At 32.0% G+C, this 19477-nt stretch overlaps 1 protein-coding gene across 1 annotated transcript; it reads right to left on the reverse strand.

Annotated features, from left to right (window-relative positions):
• Window positions 1-2148: 2148 nt before the first annotated feature.
• LOC133291657 (uncharacterized) lies at window positions 2149-9068 on the reverse strand. Its single transcript, XM_061489958.1, has 4 exons — window positions 8146-9068; window positions 3483-3630; window positions 2221-3395; window positions 2149-2155 (listed from the first exon to the last, which is right to left on the reverse strand). The coding sequence occupies exons 1-4, from the start codon at window positions 9024-9026 to the stop codon at window positions 2149-2151; spliced, it is 2211 nt and encodes a 736-aa protein (XP_061345942.1). The 5' UTR covers window positions 9027-9068.
• Between the last annotated feature and the right edge of the window lie 10409 nt (window positions 9069-19477).

The following is a 19477-nucleotide window of genomic DNA, read 5'->3' on the forward strand; positions in this document are numbered from 1 at the left end:
AGGCAGTAAAAATCAGATAGAGAAGCCCAAAACAATAACAACATGAAAATCAACAGGTAATTTGGCTTTTCTCTTTCAAAAATAGGGGGAAAAGTAGTTCCTTCTACATTGGAGGGACCTACACCTACCTAAAATTCAATGTCAGTATACCAGTCTACCAGATGGCAAAAAATGTTTTGAACTGAAATTGACCTAAATGAAAACTTTTCTTTAGTAAAAAGAATGGCATCTGAGTTCTGGCAAAAAGCAGGAAAAGTGTCACACCAGAACTGCAAAATAACCTCGGGAATGGAGAAGCCACCAGTACGACCTGCTGAATCTATCAACAAAATAATACTGCCTTCAAGCAATTGTCTGTCTTGTCCCAAATAAAAGTAAAATCAGTAAATCGGAAACCCAGAGAAGTAATTAGCCGCAATGATAAAGCATGCAACTAGAGAATAAGAAAAATTCTACAGAACATTTTCTTGCTGCATTTAACAAAAGAACAAGACACAAGTTAAGGTTCATGAGCACAATCGTCTTTAACTGATATTTGCAAATAACTATAACTTTTCTACAGCTATTTCAACACAAGATATTTTAACTCGTTTCTCCCATTTACATAGAAACTAGGTGATAGTAAAATCCAATCTCTGGCTTAACTGTCTTCAGTGTTCTCCCAATAAAAAAAAAAATGAGAAGGCAAGAAACTAATCAAAGCTACACGCAAGAAACTTATCAAAGCAAAAAAGCTACCATAATATTATTATAAATGAAAATACGCCTTACAGCCATCATAAAGAAGTTTTTGTTACTTGTTAGTCATAAGTAGAACTTTTTCAAAATAGTATTTGCATATGAACTCCATTTATGCAACCCCAGTTTTTGGATTAAGGCTAATTCTTGATTATTGTCCATTGATTTGCTACAGGAATCCTATGACAAGTTTAAATATCTGCTCGATCATTACATTCAGGTTCTCAATACGCTAAGACATAATAATTGACTTGAATTATATTTGAATCACTAAAGTATATAAGCAAAAAACTATTAACAAGATTGAAAATGCAAAAGCATGTTTCGACAATTGTTACAAAACACTCTTGCCAAGGGACAAGCCCCTAAATCTAAGATGAGTTCTCAGCCAAACACTCACAATACTATTGCCTGCCTATCCTCTAAGAGGTTCCTCCTTATATATAAATTAATTTCATAACTATTATGACTTTCTTTCTTTTTTATGGATACACTGTTATGAATTTCTAGTTGCCTGACAATGAATAACAGCCCCATTGCTTCTCCTGACTTATTGGCTACCATAACTCTCATAATGTCTCTTTTATTGTTGTTGAGGAATATTCCTACAGGTGTAGACCTTCCAAGTGGCTGGTTTTGTAACAACAATCACTCATAAGCACTGAGATATTATCTCAGGAAACAACCTTAATCAATTGTTCTTTTAAACATACAAAATCTATCTATGTCCAAAATATTTATTCCTAATATTTTACGGGAACATTTTATAGAACTAGTCTTAGAAAATACAATAATATAAAGATTGTTAACAAGGTTCTGTGATGGCACAAACTTCTTTCAGAGTAATTTTCCAAAAATTTAGGTTAAAAGAAAATAACTTTCAACTCATCATGAATTTCAAAATCACTTTGATCAGAAAGGCATAAACGGATCCCTAGAAACACACCAGCCTTTCTGCAGAAAATAATTTTTTACCATACTATAAATATAATCATTACCTTTTCTAGGTTATCATCCTCGATAGGAATTTGAGAACATACAAGCAGAGCATTATGGTTACCGAGGCACTCTGCAGAACTGCCATACATGTATTATTTGAAGTTGTTTCATGCACTGTATCTATCACCACATCTGCATCTATCTGACTGCTATTGAAATTTGGGCATACCCATAGAGTCAGTCTGGAATATTTCAACTTCACTCTTAGCCTTCTCTGATAAGTATGATTTATTTGCTTTATTAACACCATCATCACTTTGCTTGTCAAATTGGTTTAATACACTTCCACCAAGAGGAACAGATAGACATCCTTGTGATCTTCCTTGGATAACGCTTGCAGTAGAATATGCATCTACAGCAACACCATTGCTGCAAGAAACAATGCCTATCAGAGGCTTCTTGCAACCAGCGTCAACATCTTGGAGTGCATCAAAGGTTCCAAAAGAGATATTATTCACATTATCATCAAAAGCAGAAGGGTGCTGATTACCAGTTGGAGTAAGTAAGTTACTTTCAGAACTTATGTGCAGCAGATTGTCTATTTTGCAATTTTGGTCATTCGAGGAATTCCTTTCCTGTAAATAGCTAGTCACAACTTCCACATTTGGAGGAATATGATTATCACAAACATCCTTAGCTACTTTAAGATTAGGAGCAACATCAACTCCACCTGACTCAGATGCATCTTGTGTGCAAGCACTTGAAGAAACATTATTAATGGAACCACTGAGAATGCATGTTCCCACAGCTGAGTCCTTCAGCATGGAAGTCTTTGTCCTGTCCGTACTATTTATAGATGTATATTTAAGTTCATTCTGAGATGGGACAAGTGAACAACCTTCAGAACTACTCTGCAGTTTAACATTAGTAGAAATATCTTTAATTTCAGACTGATCTCTACTAGAAATAATTTTTTGTTTCTCATCCTCAACAGGCTTTCCATCATCCATCTCCATGTCCTTCAGTGAGCTAATAAGATGCCTATCCTCTAAATTATTACCCGCAAATATTTTCCCTTCAGAATTTGGAGCAGGCATGCTGCTTTCAAACCCTTTTTTATGAATGTGCTCTTCCAAAAATCTCTGAGAAATCCCAAGCCCATTGTTGTCAAGATGTGCTTGCTCATTTCCACAGGGAGCAGTTCCAAAGCATCCATTATTTCTATCCTGACCAGCAAAATTACTCATGCCACTTTTTATGCATGTGACAGCATTTCTTTCATCAGAAAATTGACAAATACCACTATTATTATACGGGAAAGGAGTTGTGAAAACCAAAGGAATATATAGATTGCATGCACCATCACTGGCCTCAATAGCACCAACAAAGTTCTCATTACTTACATTACAAACTCTATCCTCAGCAAGAGAATGCCCCTGAACTGAATTTGCATCATTCCTTTCAGCATTCAATGGTTGTTTATCTTCAGTTTGATGGTCAAGGTCTCCAAAGGCTCCACTAGTAGTATCTCCTAATTTAAAACCCAAAGCCAGATCACTATTCAAATTCCCATCAGCAGTGTTTAGCTTCTCACTTCCAATAGATGATGATATGGTGGCCTGCTTCTCATCATGAGAGTTCATAGATGTACTAGCTAAACACAAAGAACTATTGGCATCAGTCTTCATGTCTCCTGTAGGGACACGACCAACACTCTGCTGCATGTGTTAAAAAACAAAAATGAAACATGTTCCTTTTGTGATTGGAACAGAAAAAGAAATAAAACATTATAAATATTAGCTTACACTTTCAGATGCCATATTGATATTACTGGAAAACTTCTGACTGCCATCAGTATAATTAGATTTTAAATGGCTTATATCTTGAACTCCGAAAAAAGAGAGCAAGTATTCAGAAACTTCCTTGTACGACTCAAATTGGTGTCCATCAGGGCTGGACGAAATCAAATTAGGGAAATTACATAAGAATTCAACATAAAAAACAGTTATAACCACAAGAAAGCAATAGTCAATATATGCACTAAACTGTACCAATAGAAGTTAGGTTACAGCTGCCACAAAATAAATATTACTGTAAAACCCATTTTTCATCCCTCACAAGTCACAGATAAATACTTAAACAAATTCAGTTCCTTGAGGATTAATTTTATCAAATTATTCTCAAACTTTAAATCCTCAAAAATATCATTCCTCCATCCATTTCATTATAACTATGTTAACGGAAAATGCAGTGGTTTAGGATGAAATAGTGTCATTATGAGCTTTTTACATTAACAGAGTTATGGTGAAATGGACGGAAGCATGGGATTGTTGGGGATTTGATGTTTGATTGAATAAATAACTAAAATTGATAAAAGATGCATCTGAGGTACCAAAAAAGTGATATTATTCTAAATATTACTCAGATATTACAAGAATACAAGTAGTTTTACAATATCCGCAGGAATGGAAAACTGAAATGCAACAGCACTGCAGTCCATATAACTCACAGACCATATGCAGGCTGAGATCCAAAAGTAGAACATATCCACATCATAACTTGGATACAGAGGACATCAAAATAAGTATGTACAAAAATTTTGAGGTTCATTACTAACATGAGAAAGAGTGCAAAGACCAGATACCAATGTCACATAAAAAGGGTGAACCATGGATGATTAAGATGCTATTCCAGAAGGGAATCATGGATGCTAAATTAAAAGGGAACCATGGATTCTAAAACGGCTAATAAAGCCTTTTTTATTAAAGCTAAAGCATTAAAGCACACAGAAGTTGCAGACAACTCTCCCTATAAAGGAGCCAGGACTAGATCCAGGATTAGACATGCTAACGCCACCCCCTTCCTTTTCAAACAATTCAACCCACTAATCTCCCCTCACCCCCAAAAACGATGGCAAAACACAAGTTTTATGTTCTCTTTTCTACCCACAAGAATCTATGTTTTTACAGCTTCATAACATATAACTTTTCATGCAAAAAAAAAAATAAGTTAGAAAAAAAAATTGTGAAAGACATTAGAAACCATTAGTATTCAAATATCTGTCTCCAACTATTCTTGACATCTAACTTTTTTCCTTATTCAATTGTTCTTAAATTGATTGAAAGGACCAACAGACAAACCAAAGAAAAAGATAAGGAAAATATTATGATGTAACCAACTAAATTATAATTTCAGCAAACAAGGAATATGATCAATTCTTTTTTCTTAACAAAGGACAAAATTATATCAGATCAAATACAGTGCGATACTGAAGCTGAAACTTCCTCCAAAGAAGACAAAAAATTAACAAAGAAAAGTAATAAAATAGCAACAAGTATGTCAATAAAATCAAAGGCCTCAATCCTGGTACACAGTTTAAAAATATTCCAACAATTGGTTTAAAATGTGCAACAGCCAAAATTTGTGTTAGTCAGCCAAGTCTCAGATGTTAACAGGAGCTGAGTTGCCATATATGGAATAAGCTTACTCTAGGTTTCTTTGTGTTTCCAATTGTGATCCTTTGATTGTCACAACATATATTCTGCCTCTTCAAGATCCCGTAATTTAATTTTTTTTTTTAGTTTGTTCTTTCAATTTCAATTAAATTTCCCTTTCTAAATAAAAATTGAGGTTTTGAGTACCTCATAACAAACAAAAAATATAACAAATTTCAAATTCACGTCCAATATCTTTTTTACTTGCATAGTTAGTAAACTTAGACAACCGGTCATACCAGTGAACTGGCTCCAATTTACCTTTTAGATAGGATATGCACGCAAACTTGTTAAACCAATCTGGGTTTTGAAAAACTCAATGACTTGACCAAATTTTCCTGAATGGGTCAAGTTAGTTGAAATTTTGTTAACTAATCCTAATTGGCTCGATGCTCTCTCACCCAATTACAAGGCAAGACACCATAGGGACACAAATTGTTTGATGGAGAAGCAGCTTCTTTCATATGCGAAGCACTTTGCTTGTGCTCCCCAAATTACCAGATGTGGGGCTTTCGTGGTGGCAAAGCAAGGCAACTAAGCACCTTTATTCAATGTGGGCTCTACTCTCACGGAAAAAATAAATTACAATTAAATTCTATATCTTCCATTATCAGTTAACACCCTCAGGTTCAGAGACCTTATCAATACACTGCCAAATGAATTTCAAATAGAGCATTTAAAGTGATAGAAAATATTTCTGTACCAGTACATTCACAAAATAATGATCATAGTCATGTGGGCATTCAGAGTATTAAAATTTTGTGACATGATTAAAGCTAATAGAAAATTGCCCAACATACTGAAGGACTAAAACCTTTTGTTTCTGCAAAACCATAACCAAACACATTTCTGATTTCCCCATGTCTCTCCTCATTCCCCTTCCTCTTCACTCAACTCAACAAGCAGTAAACACTCGAGCAGGCATCAACAAGCTTGCATGTCCCATTTTAATTCTTAATCACAACTAATGCATGAATGCACATCACCTTATACTAAACTAACAAGTTAAAAAGAAAACCAACATCAATGAACTTAGATTATTGAATATAAATTTAACATGTTTAGTTGTTGTTCTGGGCCAAAGGCCCAGTGTCCAGAAACAAAACGTCCAATCAGCACAGCAAGCCTAACACCCCATCATTTCGGTCATGACTGCCTATGTCCCATTATCTTGCTTCAGGAGTTCCTCATTTCGGTTGTGACTAGCTGTTTACAGGAAAAGAATTCCTCGAATGACCATCATTTCAGTCATGACTGTCTATGTCCCATCATTTCGGACATGACACACCCATACTGTGATAATCATGACATGCCGCAATCCGCATTTGATAACAGCCGTCTTCCACAGTACGGGCGGCAACATGGTCATGACTGCCTATGTCCCATTACCTTGCGATGAGATCACAGGGATCTAATGCCTTGCTCCTCCTATAAATATAGGGGCCAAGCCCTCAGGTACACATCTAATACTCTTCACTCACTCTCTTCACAAACTAACTTGAGTGCACCACCACCTTCTCTGGCGGCCACTTACAGTGTTCGTGAAGGAGCCATCATCCAGCACTAGCAGAAAGAGTACAATATCCACACCGTGTTCAATCCCAAGTGTCCCGGACTGAAAAGTTGTTTTTTATGTTTTGAACTTACGATAGAGAAATATCTTCATCTTTTATGTATATCTTAATCTTTTATGTATTTTAAATTTAAATTAAATATTTATGTATTTATTTTATATGGTTTGACAAGTGACTCGCTGGTTGAACCAATCAGCCATGATGGCATGATCTAATCACCCGACCGAGTCAATGACAGGTCTAAATTTAATAAATATGGTTATTTGTTTTTGGTAAAATATATTAATGGCTTGAGGGATTTACAACTTGAGGTGAGAGGCGCCAAAAAGCACACCCTTACTAAAGAAAGAAATCAACATTAGAAAAAAATAGAATATTTGACTATTTTGCACTTATTTTCCATAGGAATTAACTACACATGCATAACATTCATCACAAGAATAAAAGATTATGTTGTTCCATTTATCCTAAGCTGAATGCTGCTAAGAGTCCCAAATTCGACAACTAGTTATTATTTTAACATTCTGACTATTTTACCCACTTTAGTATCACAGTTGGCAAGTCAGATGGCTGATCTTTCAGAGATTAATTAACCATTGCCCAAAAAGGCAGGCACTCCTGAAGCGCCAATAGGTGCAGACCCCTTCACCCCAGCGCTTTAGGCATGCCTCTGACTACACTGTTCATGTCCGATATTTAAGTTAAACTCAATTATAAACTTCACAAACATAGTGGGTTTCTTTTTCAATTGAATCAGCTCCTCATATCCATTTTTGCTTTATGGTAGAATTTAATTAACCTTTTTAATATACCAAAAAAAAATTAACCTTTTTAATCTCTCTTTAAAATAGTAGGGTGGGCTAGTAATGAGGAGTTGCATAGTTTGCATAAGTTCAAAGAGTCGTAGTTTCATGCACTGTGCCGTGATTGAACCCCACACAACACCAAAAAAGAAAAAGGAAAAAAAAGGAAAAAGAAGAAGAATCTTAACCCCTATTGCCATTATTTCCTGCTTCCATAGCATATGTGCATGGAAACATATCATGAGTTACATAAAAAATCAGAGAAAAGATATTTGCGCAATCTTTCACTCCCAAACCTAGACAAATTTATAAGTTAGACCCATCTGAGTTTGAAAGATGTAGCAATCATCTCTCATAGTATGTGAAGTTAAAGCTGAAGTATATAAACCTACTAATTCTTATCCCCCTATCCTTGATACATAGAAGCATTGCACAACTCTTCCCGGTTCTCAAGCATATACAAAACAAGAAGCTAGAACGAAAATGCAAATGCGTTTCTTTAAAGTCTTCAGTCATTGAATTTAAAGGATAAATTAAAGCCAGCATACGATAATTCCAAGCAATTAGAGGTCATATCGAAAGGAGTAATGAGAAAACCTTACGTAACGGCGACAAACTACGGATGCGCGACCTGCTCTCCTCATAAGACAAAGCACGATTTTCCACCCTGTAGGCAACAAATCACCAAGATAACTTGCCTGTATAATCCTCCTCTTCTTTCTCTGACTCCCCCACTCTCCATTCAAACTCTCCAAGAATTCCAACAACTGCGACTCTGTCTCCAACCCTTGGGTCCTCCTCTTCAACTCCTCCCCAAACGGATCGCCAGAATCCGCCAACCGAACAGCATCCGCCACAAAACCCCTCTCGTTAACCATTGCAACAGCCTTCCCATCTCCGTCACCGTCCTCGTCTACCTTCCTTGGCTCTTCTTCCAAAAGCGTTTCCGAATTCTCTTTCTTCCGTGGCCGCCCGCGCTTCCGCTTCCTCTGATCGCTGTTGACGACGTCGATCGGAATGTTCTGGTAGGGGAAGACCGCGGATTCAGGAGACGGTTGTTTAAATTCAACCTGAACGGGAACAAGGCGGTCATCGTCGTCGTGGCGTTTCGCGTTGCGAAGAGACTCGACGCCGAAGAGTTGTTGGAGCAAAGCGATAATTTGGGAGTTTTCTTCGTCCACGGGCTCGGGAATGCGGAGGGGAATGTGAAAGGAAGAGGAAGCAGGAACGGAGGAGTTTTGTTTGTTACGAGGAGCGAGGCGGAGACGAGAGAAGGTCTGCTTGCGGCTACCGGCGGATTCGTTGAAGACGGAACGGTCAATTTTGGGGATAACGGAATCGTCGTCGGAGCGGCGGTGGAGGTGAGTGGCGGCGGAAAGGGAGAGAGTGTAGAGTTCGGATTGAGAGAGGAGGCGGAGGTCGATAAGCGGAAGAGATTGGATTTGGTCGTTGGAGGATTCCGCAGTGGCCATTGGCATTGCTCTGAGGAAGTGAGTATACGTGAAAGAGGATTGGAATTTGGAAACTGAATCTGAATTCAAGGAAATTGGTGTTAAATCTTGCAAGCCTCTCTTTGTACTGAATTTCAACTGTCCAAATACATTTCATTTCACATTTTTTTTTATTCGAAATCATTCTCTTATTTTATATAAAAGAAACTTATTTTATATTATTTTTACATCGAAAATTGGATTTTATACTCGCACTTCAAAAAAAAATTCTACTATTCTGGTGTGCTTTTCTTGAAAATTATGCCATTACTTTTTTTTTTTAATTGGTGGTAAACTTTATTATATCATGTATTTATAATAAAAAATATTTATTTATAATAACACAAGAAAATAAAATCCTTCTTTATGAGGTAGTTTTTTTTATGAATAATTATCAAAGATAATATAAAATACTGACACAATTCTTTCTTTTAACGATTAATCAACGATATATGCTAACAAAAATTTTGATATTTTTTCTCCGTACATCGCACGGATATTGCACGTTCATTACACGATTAAACCCTCGCAGCACCAATTAACCCAGCTTCCAATAGAGATATATTTAAAAGTGTGGAGCCCAGCAATCTTAAAAAGACCTAGTATAGTAGATCAATAAAGATTTAATTCGAAATCTTTGGATTTAATTGTTATGGACGAATAGGTACATTCAATAATAAGATATTAAGGTTTTCTCATTTATAGATTAACTAGTGTATTATCTGTGCGATGCACGGAGGAAAAAGATCAAAATATTTGTCGTCCGTCGTGGTTGGTTAATCACACTACAAATCTTATACTTACAAAAACTTGTGTTGCTATCTTGTTCTATATTTAAGGTGAAAAAAACTACAGCATTAACACAGACTTTACAAATATCAACCATAAACAAAAATCTGCTATATAGAGTGATCAATATTATGCAAATCAAATATAGTTATCTACTCGATGAGTTATGTAAAAAACAAATACGCTATAGTAGACTATGTTAAAATGAGGATGGCTAAAAAAAGAAAAAATGCTTACAACTTATTGCTAACTATAACAGCTACCAATAAAATCAAGGTAACAAACACACCAAACAAATATTTTATAAAAGATCAGCTTGTACCTATAATAAGAAAACGCTATTAATTCAGTGTCATTATGTAGCAATCATTGGAGGGACGAGTTCAACACATACCAAACATGTGATTTCATATGTTTATGTATTACCAGGGACATCCTCTTTTACCATCGTATTTATGCCTACGATACAAAATGCAAATGCTCATTAAATAAATTACGCTAATATGTTAACACCCAGAAGTAATAGTCTAAAAAAATGGGTTATTTTTTTTTAGAATCCAAAAAACGTTGTCTGAAAGTGATTTGAAAGCAAATTAACCAAATAGTCATGTATGAGTCATATTTTTTGCTTACATTGGAACAAATGTGTCTAAACAGTATCAAATCAATACACATGCTAAAAACTTGTAACAATATAAAGAACCCACAATGATAATTATATGATGGGTTTTATAATTCTCATTCAACATGAGAATTCAAATTTTCCTACACACCCTTCGATTTCCTTGCTGACATGGGTCTACATATAATTTTTTTTAACACATGAGTCTCACATGCTTTTTATCTCTACAACATAAGATTTCAATTCTCATTCAACATGAGAATTATAAAACCCTTATATGATATCTTGGCTCATTATATGACTCCAAATTGTTTTTTTTACGTTTACCTTAAATAACATGGATTTTTCCATTAAGAACATTAAGTTCTCTTGGATAATGTTCCAAATCAGCACCCTACATAAAAAAAACTCCTTTAAAATTAAGTATAACTCGTGCGATGCACGAAAAAAAAATCTGTTTGCCTGTCTCGTAAAAGTTAATGCAAATCATAAAAATATATTTTTGCATTTTATTTAAATCATAAAAATTAACTAACTCCAACTTTTTGTACATATAGAGCTGGCAAATTTTTGAGCTATTTTTTTTTTTTTGGTATAACTTGGAGGTATCCCCATTCAACCTCCTCCGGTCACCTTGCCCTCGGGGTACGACCCAGTAGGCTAGCCCCCTCATTGGAACAACGGGTGCATTGAGCTTCGCTACCGGAGGAAGGATGAGACTAATCCCCCAATCGAGGAGGGAGGCACATCCTCTGGCCCCCAAAGATTTTTCAAGAATTTGCTTGAGGCAAGGTTTGAACCCCTGACTCAAGCAAACCCTTGGGAGCTCAGTTGCCAACTGAGCTACCCTTGGAGGTTAATTTTTGAGTTATTATGCTTAATATAAAAGAAGAAGAGCAAAATTTTAATTTAATTACAAAAAAATATTGGATGAAATTAAGTTTTAATATAATTATAAAAGAAGAAGGATGATGACATTTTAATTTAATTATAAAAAAGTGTAGGTGGGCCGGTCCTCCGGGCCGAGCCCAGTTTGCCACCTCTAACTATTAACATGTAATAGGTCTTTATATTTATTTTCAAAAAAAAGCTCTTATAATTGCGTCTAGGATTTTATATTTTATCTCAGAGATGAACTTTCATTTATTACAATTAGATTTACAAAATAATAATAAATAATTCTTTTTTGTAAGGATTTTTTTCGTTAGTATTTGGAATTTTAAAAATTTGTATTTACAAAAATTAAAATATGAATTAGGAATTTGATTATAATAGAAGAATAGTGGAATTTTAATTTAATTATTAAAACGTGTTGGCAGGCGGGGCGGGCAGGCCCTCTTGGCCAAGCCCAGTTTGCAACTTTTAACTATCAACATTTTAAGTAAATAATTATTTTTTTGCAAGGATTTGTGTCATTAGTATTTTGAATTTTACAAATTTGTATTTACAAAAATTGAAATCTGAATTATGAATTTATTTATAAAAAAAGAATAATAAAATTTTAATTTAATTATAAGAATGTGTTGGTGGCCGGTCTTCCGGACCGAGCATAATTTGTCACCTCTAACTATTAGCATGCAATAGGTTTTTATATATACTCACAAAAAAAAGCTCTTATAGCTGTGTCTAGGTTTTTATATTTATCCACTAATTTTTTTTCCTCATTTTAAATTTAATTCTTTTGCATTAATATACATTTTTTATATAATTTTTTTCTCTTTTAATTTATGATTTTTAACCCTTTTTTTAAATTTGTTATACATGTATATTTAAAATTTTTATGTTAAATATTTTTTTTATTAATTTATGATTTTTAACCCTTTTTTTAAATTTGTTATACATGTATATTTAAAATTTTTATGTTAAATATTTTTTTTAAAAAAATACTTGTACGAATTATTTTTTTTTCTCTTTTTGTATTACCTTTTTAAGTTAAAATTTTAATAAATTTTCTTTTAAAGTATAAATGCATAATTTCTTATTTTTTTATTTAAACTTAAATTTTAAATTAATTTTGTATCAACTATATTTTTTAAATTAGACATATTTTTGAAAAAATTAATTTTTTTATCGCTTAATTTATAATTTTTATATTTTTTAATATTCGTTATACATATATATTTAAAACATTTAAGGTAAAAAATACTTGTGTGAAAATGTCTTTCTCTTTTTGTATTACTTTTTAAAGTTAAATTTTTAATTTCTTTAAGGTATAAATATGTCATTTCTAATTTTTTCATTTAAATTTCAAATTTAAATTATTTTTTATCAACTATACATATTTTTTTTATAAATTTTAAATTATTTTTTTATTCTATAATTTAACATATTAAATTTAATTTTATTATATATTTTTTTTTCCACTACAGAAACATTAATGCGGAATTCTTTTTCCACCTATCAAGTTAAAAATCCAAATTTAAAAAGTTTGAATTTTGAAATATTAGATATTTTTCCACCTAATAGACATAATAACAAATATTATTAATAGATTTAACAAATTTCCATACTAAAAGTAGTGGGAAACATGCATAGAAGGTTGTGTATATTCTGCATGAAATGATGAGTTTTCCATTTTCAAGTAACATTGGTAATGACCTTTCACCTTCCAACAGAATAATTAAAAACCTTATAATTCCAATATAGAAATGATATTGGGACATTAATTTGATGTCAGCCACTAACACTTTAATTTTGAAATTTAATTTACTTAAACTTAATTTTTAGTTATTTATTTATTTTCAAAATTAGCAAGCAAGTGAGAACACACAGGAGATAGAAGATTAAGCGTCTGAATGATTTGAAGGCTATAAGAAATATCAAATGATGAGTTTTCCATTTTTAAGTAACATTAGTAAATAACCTTCCATCTTCCAATGCAACAATTAAAAACCTTACATTTCCAACGTAAAAATGATAGTGAGTCATTAATTAGATGTCTCCCACTAATTTTTTAATTACGATTTTTGATTTAATTAAAAACTTATTATGTAATTCTTTTTTAAATTGACATGCAAGTGTGAACACAAAGCTGAAACTGCACGAGAGCTTGACACATCAGTTTTTTTGGTTCTCCTTTTAAGTATATAATAGATGAAAATTTAATACAGTTGTCTCCTGCTAAAAGATGTTAAACCATTTTTCGCACCTATATCAACTTTAAATTTTGAAATTTAAAAAAGAAGTAGGATATTAATAAACTTGTTTCCCACTAATTAATGCTAAACTCTTTTCGTACTAACTATTTAGTTTAAATATTTTAAATTTAGAATTAAAATAAAATATTTTTCATTCATCTGTGATTTTAAATTCTATATCTCGTATAAAAGCGTAATTAATGATGAACTCTTTTCTTTTGGTCTTTTTATTTTTCGATAAATATGAAAAAAAATTAAATGTTTTTTAAAATGAGGGTTAACAATTTCCATGTAGAAAATAGAGAAAATTTAATACAGTTGTCTCCCACTAAAAGATGTTAAATTCTTTTCCCACCTATATCAACTTCAAATTTCAAAATTTCAAAAAAAAAGTGGGATATTAATGAACTTGTCTGCCACTAATTAATGCTGAACTCTTTTCTTTGGGTCTTTTGGTTTTTCGATAAATATGGAAAAAAAAGTATTCAATGATTTTTAAAATTAGGGTTAACAATTCTCATGTAGAAAATAGTGAAAATTTAATACAGTGTTCTCGACTAAAAGATGTTAAATTTTTTTCCCACCTATATCAACATCAAATTTCAAAATTTTAAAAAGAAGTAGATATTAATGCACTTGTCTGTCACTAATTAATGTTGAACTCTTTTCTTTAGGTCTTTTGGTTTTTCGATAAATATGGAAAAAAAAACATTCAATGTTTTTCAAAATGAGGGTTAGCAATTCCCAAGTAGAAAATAGTGAGAATTTAATAAAGTTGTCTCTCATTAAAAGATGTTATATTCTTTTCTCACCTATACCAACTTCAAATTTCGAATTTTAAAAAAGATGTGGGATATTAATACACCTGTCTGCCACTATTTAATGCTGAACTCTTTTCGCATTAGCTATTTAGTTTAAATATTTTAAATTTCGAATTAAATAAATTATTTTTCATTCTTCTGTTTTAAAATTCTATATCTCGTATAATTGTTTTTCATTCTTTTATTTTAAAATTATATATCTCGTATAATTATTTTTCATTTTTCATCTTATTATTATGAGCATTGACAACTCCCATTTTTATGAGGATTCCATTCATATTAGCATTAACAATTTTTCATTTTTATTCATTGAATAGGCAAATCATTATTAACATAAGCAATTACAACAATTACACATAGTAAATGACTTATTCCTAATAGGTATATTAATTATTGCTATTTTCATTAATTGTTAAAAAACTCCTAGTAATATAATTACTTTGTGTTTTGAAAACGTCTATAGTTACCTTTGAAATTTTCCACGCAATCAGAATTAGAATAAGAATAAGAATTTCTTGAAATTTTCAACTCAATCAAGTTTACAATAGAAATTCCAAACGATATCTCATATGATGCATTACTTGGATCGTATTTTTGGGTTGCATGTATTAGGTTGTTTGCACAATTTGCACAATTTAAAAAGTTATTTTCCTTTATTATGAGATATTTTTGAAATTTCAATAGTTTATTCACATTTAAAGCATATTAATTTTTTGAAAGTTTTACCGAAATAAGTTTTGTATAATATTTAATTTCGCTGGAGAAAAAAAAGGATATATAAAGGATACATCATAAAAGTCATACATAAAGGAAAATCATTATTTTTTTGGATATAAAAAGGATATTAGTAATTATGTCGGTGGAGAAAAAAATTAAAAAATTAAAAATAAAAAAATAAAAAAGAAAAGGAAAAAATATATAATAATATATCCTTTTCGCTAGTATGAAGCCACAATTGTATGGTGCATATTCAAATAAAATAAAAAGAAGAAACAAAAAAAGGGAAGCTGCAAAATTGAAAAATCAAAAGAGGGTAACTCATATCTTCTTCAGTCTTCACAGCTGTGCAATGCTCGTCTCTTTGTTGAGTTGCTCAGTTCTGCGCTGTTCCTTGTCTTCTTTTTATTGTGCGGTTGTGTTGTCCTCTACAATGTTCATCTCTTTCTATGATGAAGAGAAAAGTCATATATTCAATTTCCTCGACTCACTTCCAAGAGAAAAGGACGAAAGTCAATCTGTTTCTCAAGAAAAAAATGGATCAAACAATCCTATTTTGTGGATGGAACAAAAAGAACAAAGAGATAAGAAGGAATACCTGATGAAAGATTTACCATTGGGTGACTTTTCTTCGAAAGGTTGAGTGTCATTGAAAGAGGTGACTCTGGAAGCATAAAGACCCTCACTGCCGTCGTCGTGGAAGAAGAATGAATTAGCATTGTGAATAAATATCTATTTTTGGTAGTCGTGGATCGAAACAATTGAAATGATGCAAGCATAAATAAATTGAACCCTTCACAGTAAAGCAACACAATCTTCCAAGATTCTAGTCGCTAGCCACCTACAACAATCTATAACGTAAACCATTAAAGGTAGCTCTTTTAGGACTAACAAAACAACAGGTCAATGAAAATGAATGAAAAAAGAAGCAAGGAAAGCAAGCCATGCAAAGGAAAATTAAAAAATGAGGTAGATGCAGTAAATAATGAAGAAGAGGGACCTTGGTTCTCAAAGGGTGTTGCTGGAGCTGTTTCAAGTAATTTTTCAGTCTGATCCCTTCTTTGCTAAAGACCCCAACTTGCTTCCTCTTTGGCTAGAAAGAGGTAACCGGCTCCGTGACTAATGTTCAAGAAAATGAGAAATAGAATGAGTGGATGTAGGGAAAGGAAAGGATGGGAATTGGGTGAAGAATCAGAGCTGAGAATGGCGTTGAGAAAAATAAAGATGCCATTTTGGAATTTGGTATTTAAAAGAGTAATTGAGAGAGAAAGAGGAGGAACTGAAAAGTTTTATTTTAGGTAGTATTCAAATATCATTAATAGACTTTTCGTCTTCCAATACAATTTTTAAAAATCTTTCATCTCCCAATACAACAATTAATGATGGTGGGTCATTAATGATCCATTTCGATTTTCGTTTTTCATAAAATGTCATTATGACGAATTTTTTTTTTTAAATGTTAAAACAAGTGTGAACACACAATGTGAACACACAGTTGAACACACGAATCAGAGCTTGACACGTCACATTTTGGAGGGTTTCTAGTGTGAACACACATTGTGAACACAAAGGGAGTTTGCTTTGGTTTTCCTATTATAGATCAGCTTTTTGAACTTTGAAGAATGAAGAGAAAGAAGATTAAGAATAAATACATTAACATATTTAGGGAAATTTGATACTCTAAATTTTATTAGAGCATAATGGCGTTTACCCTTGTGATTTATATTATATAGTTCAAAATTTATATAAAAACATGAGTGAGATCTAGGTAAATTAACATCTGAATTTAGAAGAAAAATTAAAATAAATCTTATATAAAATAAGGATTAACATTCGTTACACTATTGCAATAATTTATATTTTATATTTAAGGGTTCATGTAACATAACTCTGGGAACAAAATCTTATCTATAATGATATGTACTTTTATTAATTGCACTATTATAGGTGTATTGATATATTGGTGTTGTATGTATATTAATCCATTTCGTTATGTGAAGTGTTATACTTACCGTCAGGTAAGTTTATCACATTTACGACTAATTTTTTCACCGTTAGATTAAAACTAAATCTAATGGCTTATAATTATCACTTATAATCCTAATTTTTTCTCTCATATTCTCTCTCTAAGTTTCCATCCCTTTCTCTGTAGGTTTTGAAACTGCACATCTCTCTTCATCGTTACAACACTTTGATTTTCAGTTTCAAATATATTCTCTAATACTGATTGATAATTCTCTCTATAATATCAATCAGTGCCTTGGTGAGATATATGTACGCTTGGTGGGATAATTCTTTCTCTAATGAATCTGTTATATATTCGTGAATTACCAAGATGATCAAAGTGCTTTTTGACAGATTTCATGAATCCGTTTATGATAATGGTGGAGGGTATTATGAGTTCATTTATTTCCATGAATATGATCATCTTGCCATGAATCCGTGCAACCGAAACTCACCTTCAATTTCAATAGAGCGCTATAACGATGAAGAGAGGAATTTGGAGAGAGAGGTGTGCAGTTCCCAAACCTGGAGAGAGGGGAATGTGAGAGAAAAAATTAGGATTATAAGAGGTAATTATGAGCCGTTAGATTTAATTCTAATCTAGCAGTGATAAAATTGATTGTAAATATGATAAATTTGTCTGGTGGTAAGTATAACTCTTCTCTTTTATTATTTAGATAAAAAAATGTATAGAGGTGATGATAAATGAATTTATGAAATTAATTGTACTTAATGAATATTTTGAAGTAATTATAAATATAAAGTAAATTGTGTTTGTAATTTTGATATCTGTAATTTAAAAATAATATCTTATAAATAGAAAGTAATAAGTGTTTATAAATTTATGATTATATTTTGAAATTAAAGTAATGGCTTTTAAAATATCATCTATCAAAACAGGAAACTTTTTCTATAGGTAAATTAATTAATTAATTTTTTAAATATATACATTGTTTTCACAATTTCATCCCGGTGTGATGAAAATCAAAAGTCTATCGAAAGTGCTTCTTGCAGGACTGAACTTACAATCTGGGGTTCAAATTTCAAACAGCTACTTTTAATCACAGTGACCGGCCCATTGCATGATAAATAAAAATTAAAATATTTATATGTGATGTCAATTTTGAATATAATACTTTCATAAACAAATGAATTCAATCTTAAATAGATACCATTATTTACTAACTAGCTATGTCAAGCGTGGAGAGGCACGCCAACAGTATTAAAATGGCTAAGTATAGTAGATCAATAAAGACCGTTACGAAATATTTGGATTAAATTAGCATGGTGTAAAAAGGTATATTCAATAATAAACGTAGTAAAGATTTTAAATTTATAAAATGAAATTTAAAAAAAAATAACAGGCTCAAGATTAAAAACAATTTTTAAAAAATAAAGAGCAAGAGAATTAATATATATACATATATATATAATATTATATTTAGAGCATTGTGAATTAGTCATATTTTTATTAAAGCATGCTAGTTTATTTTTGTAATGTATATATATATTTCATAATTTATATCATGATCCAATCATATGGTGGTTAATTGCTAACACTGGCAACTAAGGAATATCAGGTGTTCTAATTTTCATAATCACGACAATATATAGGATGGGATCATAGCCTTCATAGGTATCCAATGGCTTGCTCCTACTATAAATATATGGGCCAACCCCTCATGTACACATCTAATACTCTTCATTATTCACTCTCTTGACAAACTAACATGAGTGCACCACCACCTTCTCAAGCGGCCACCTACAGTCTTCGTGAAGGAGCCATCATCAAGCATGCACTACCAGAAAGAGTTCAATATCCACACCGTTTATGATTTGAACTTATGATAGTGAAATATCTTAATCTTTCTTGTACGTTGTATCATATATTTAAATTAAATATTTATTATTTATTTTATTTTATACAGTCTAACAACTAGTTGAACAAACGAGTCATGATCCAATCCCCCCACCGAGTAAATGACCAGTCTAAATTTAATAAATATAGTTATTTATTTTTGGTAAAATATATTAATAGCTTGGGGTTTTACAAGAGACGCCAAAAAGCACACCCTTACTAAAAAAAGAAAGAAACCAACGTTAGACAAAGAGAATATTTAAATATTTGAATCTTTTGCATTTATTTTCCATATGAATTAACTACTCATGCATAACATATATATTCATCACAAGAAATAAAAAAATATGTTGTTCCATTATAAAGCCCTAAACTCAATGCTGCTAAGAGTCCCAAATTCGACAACTAGTTATTTTTTTTAACATTCTAACTATTTTACCCACTTTAATATATCATAGTTGGCAAGTTAGATGGATGATATTTCAGAGATT

This window comes from Gastrolobium bilobum, unplaced genomic scaffold (genome assembly GCF_033153095.1).
Source record: "Gastrolobium bilobum isolate Gb01-03AN ecotype WA unplaced genomic scaffold, APGP_CSIRO_Gbil_v1 utg1076, whole genome shotgun sequence".
Taxonomy (NCBI): domain Eukaryota; kingdom Viridiplantae; phylum Streptophyta; class Magnoliopsida; order Fabales; family Fabaceae; genus Gastrolobium; species Gastrolobium bilobum.

What these genes read in the sequence shown, in the direction of transcription:
- LOC133291657 (XM_061489958.1), bottom strand. Translation starts at nt 9,026, where the DNA reads ATGCCAATGGCCACTGCGGAATCCTCCAACGACCAAATCCAATCTCTT. An exon ending in GTTTGTCGCCGTTACGTAAG is followed by an intron (nt 3,631 to 8,145) that starts GTTTTCTCATTA and finishes GATTTCGTCCAG; the next exon opens with CCCTGATGGACACCAATTTG. An exon ending in TCAATATGGCATCTGAAAGT is followed by an intron (nt 3,396 to 3,482) that starts GTAAGCTAATAT and finishes TAACACATGCAG; the next exon opens with CAGAGTGTTGGTCGTGTCCC.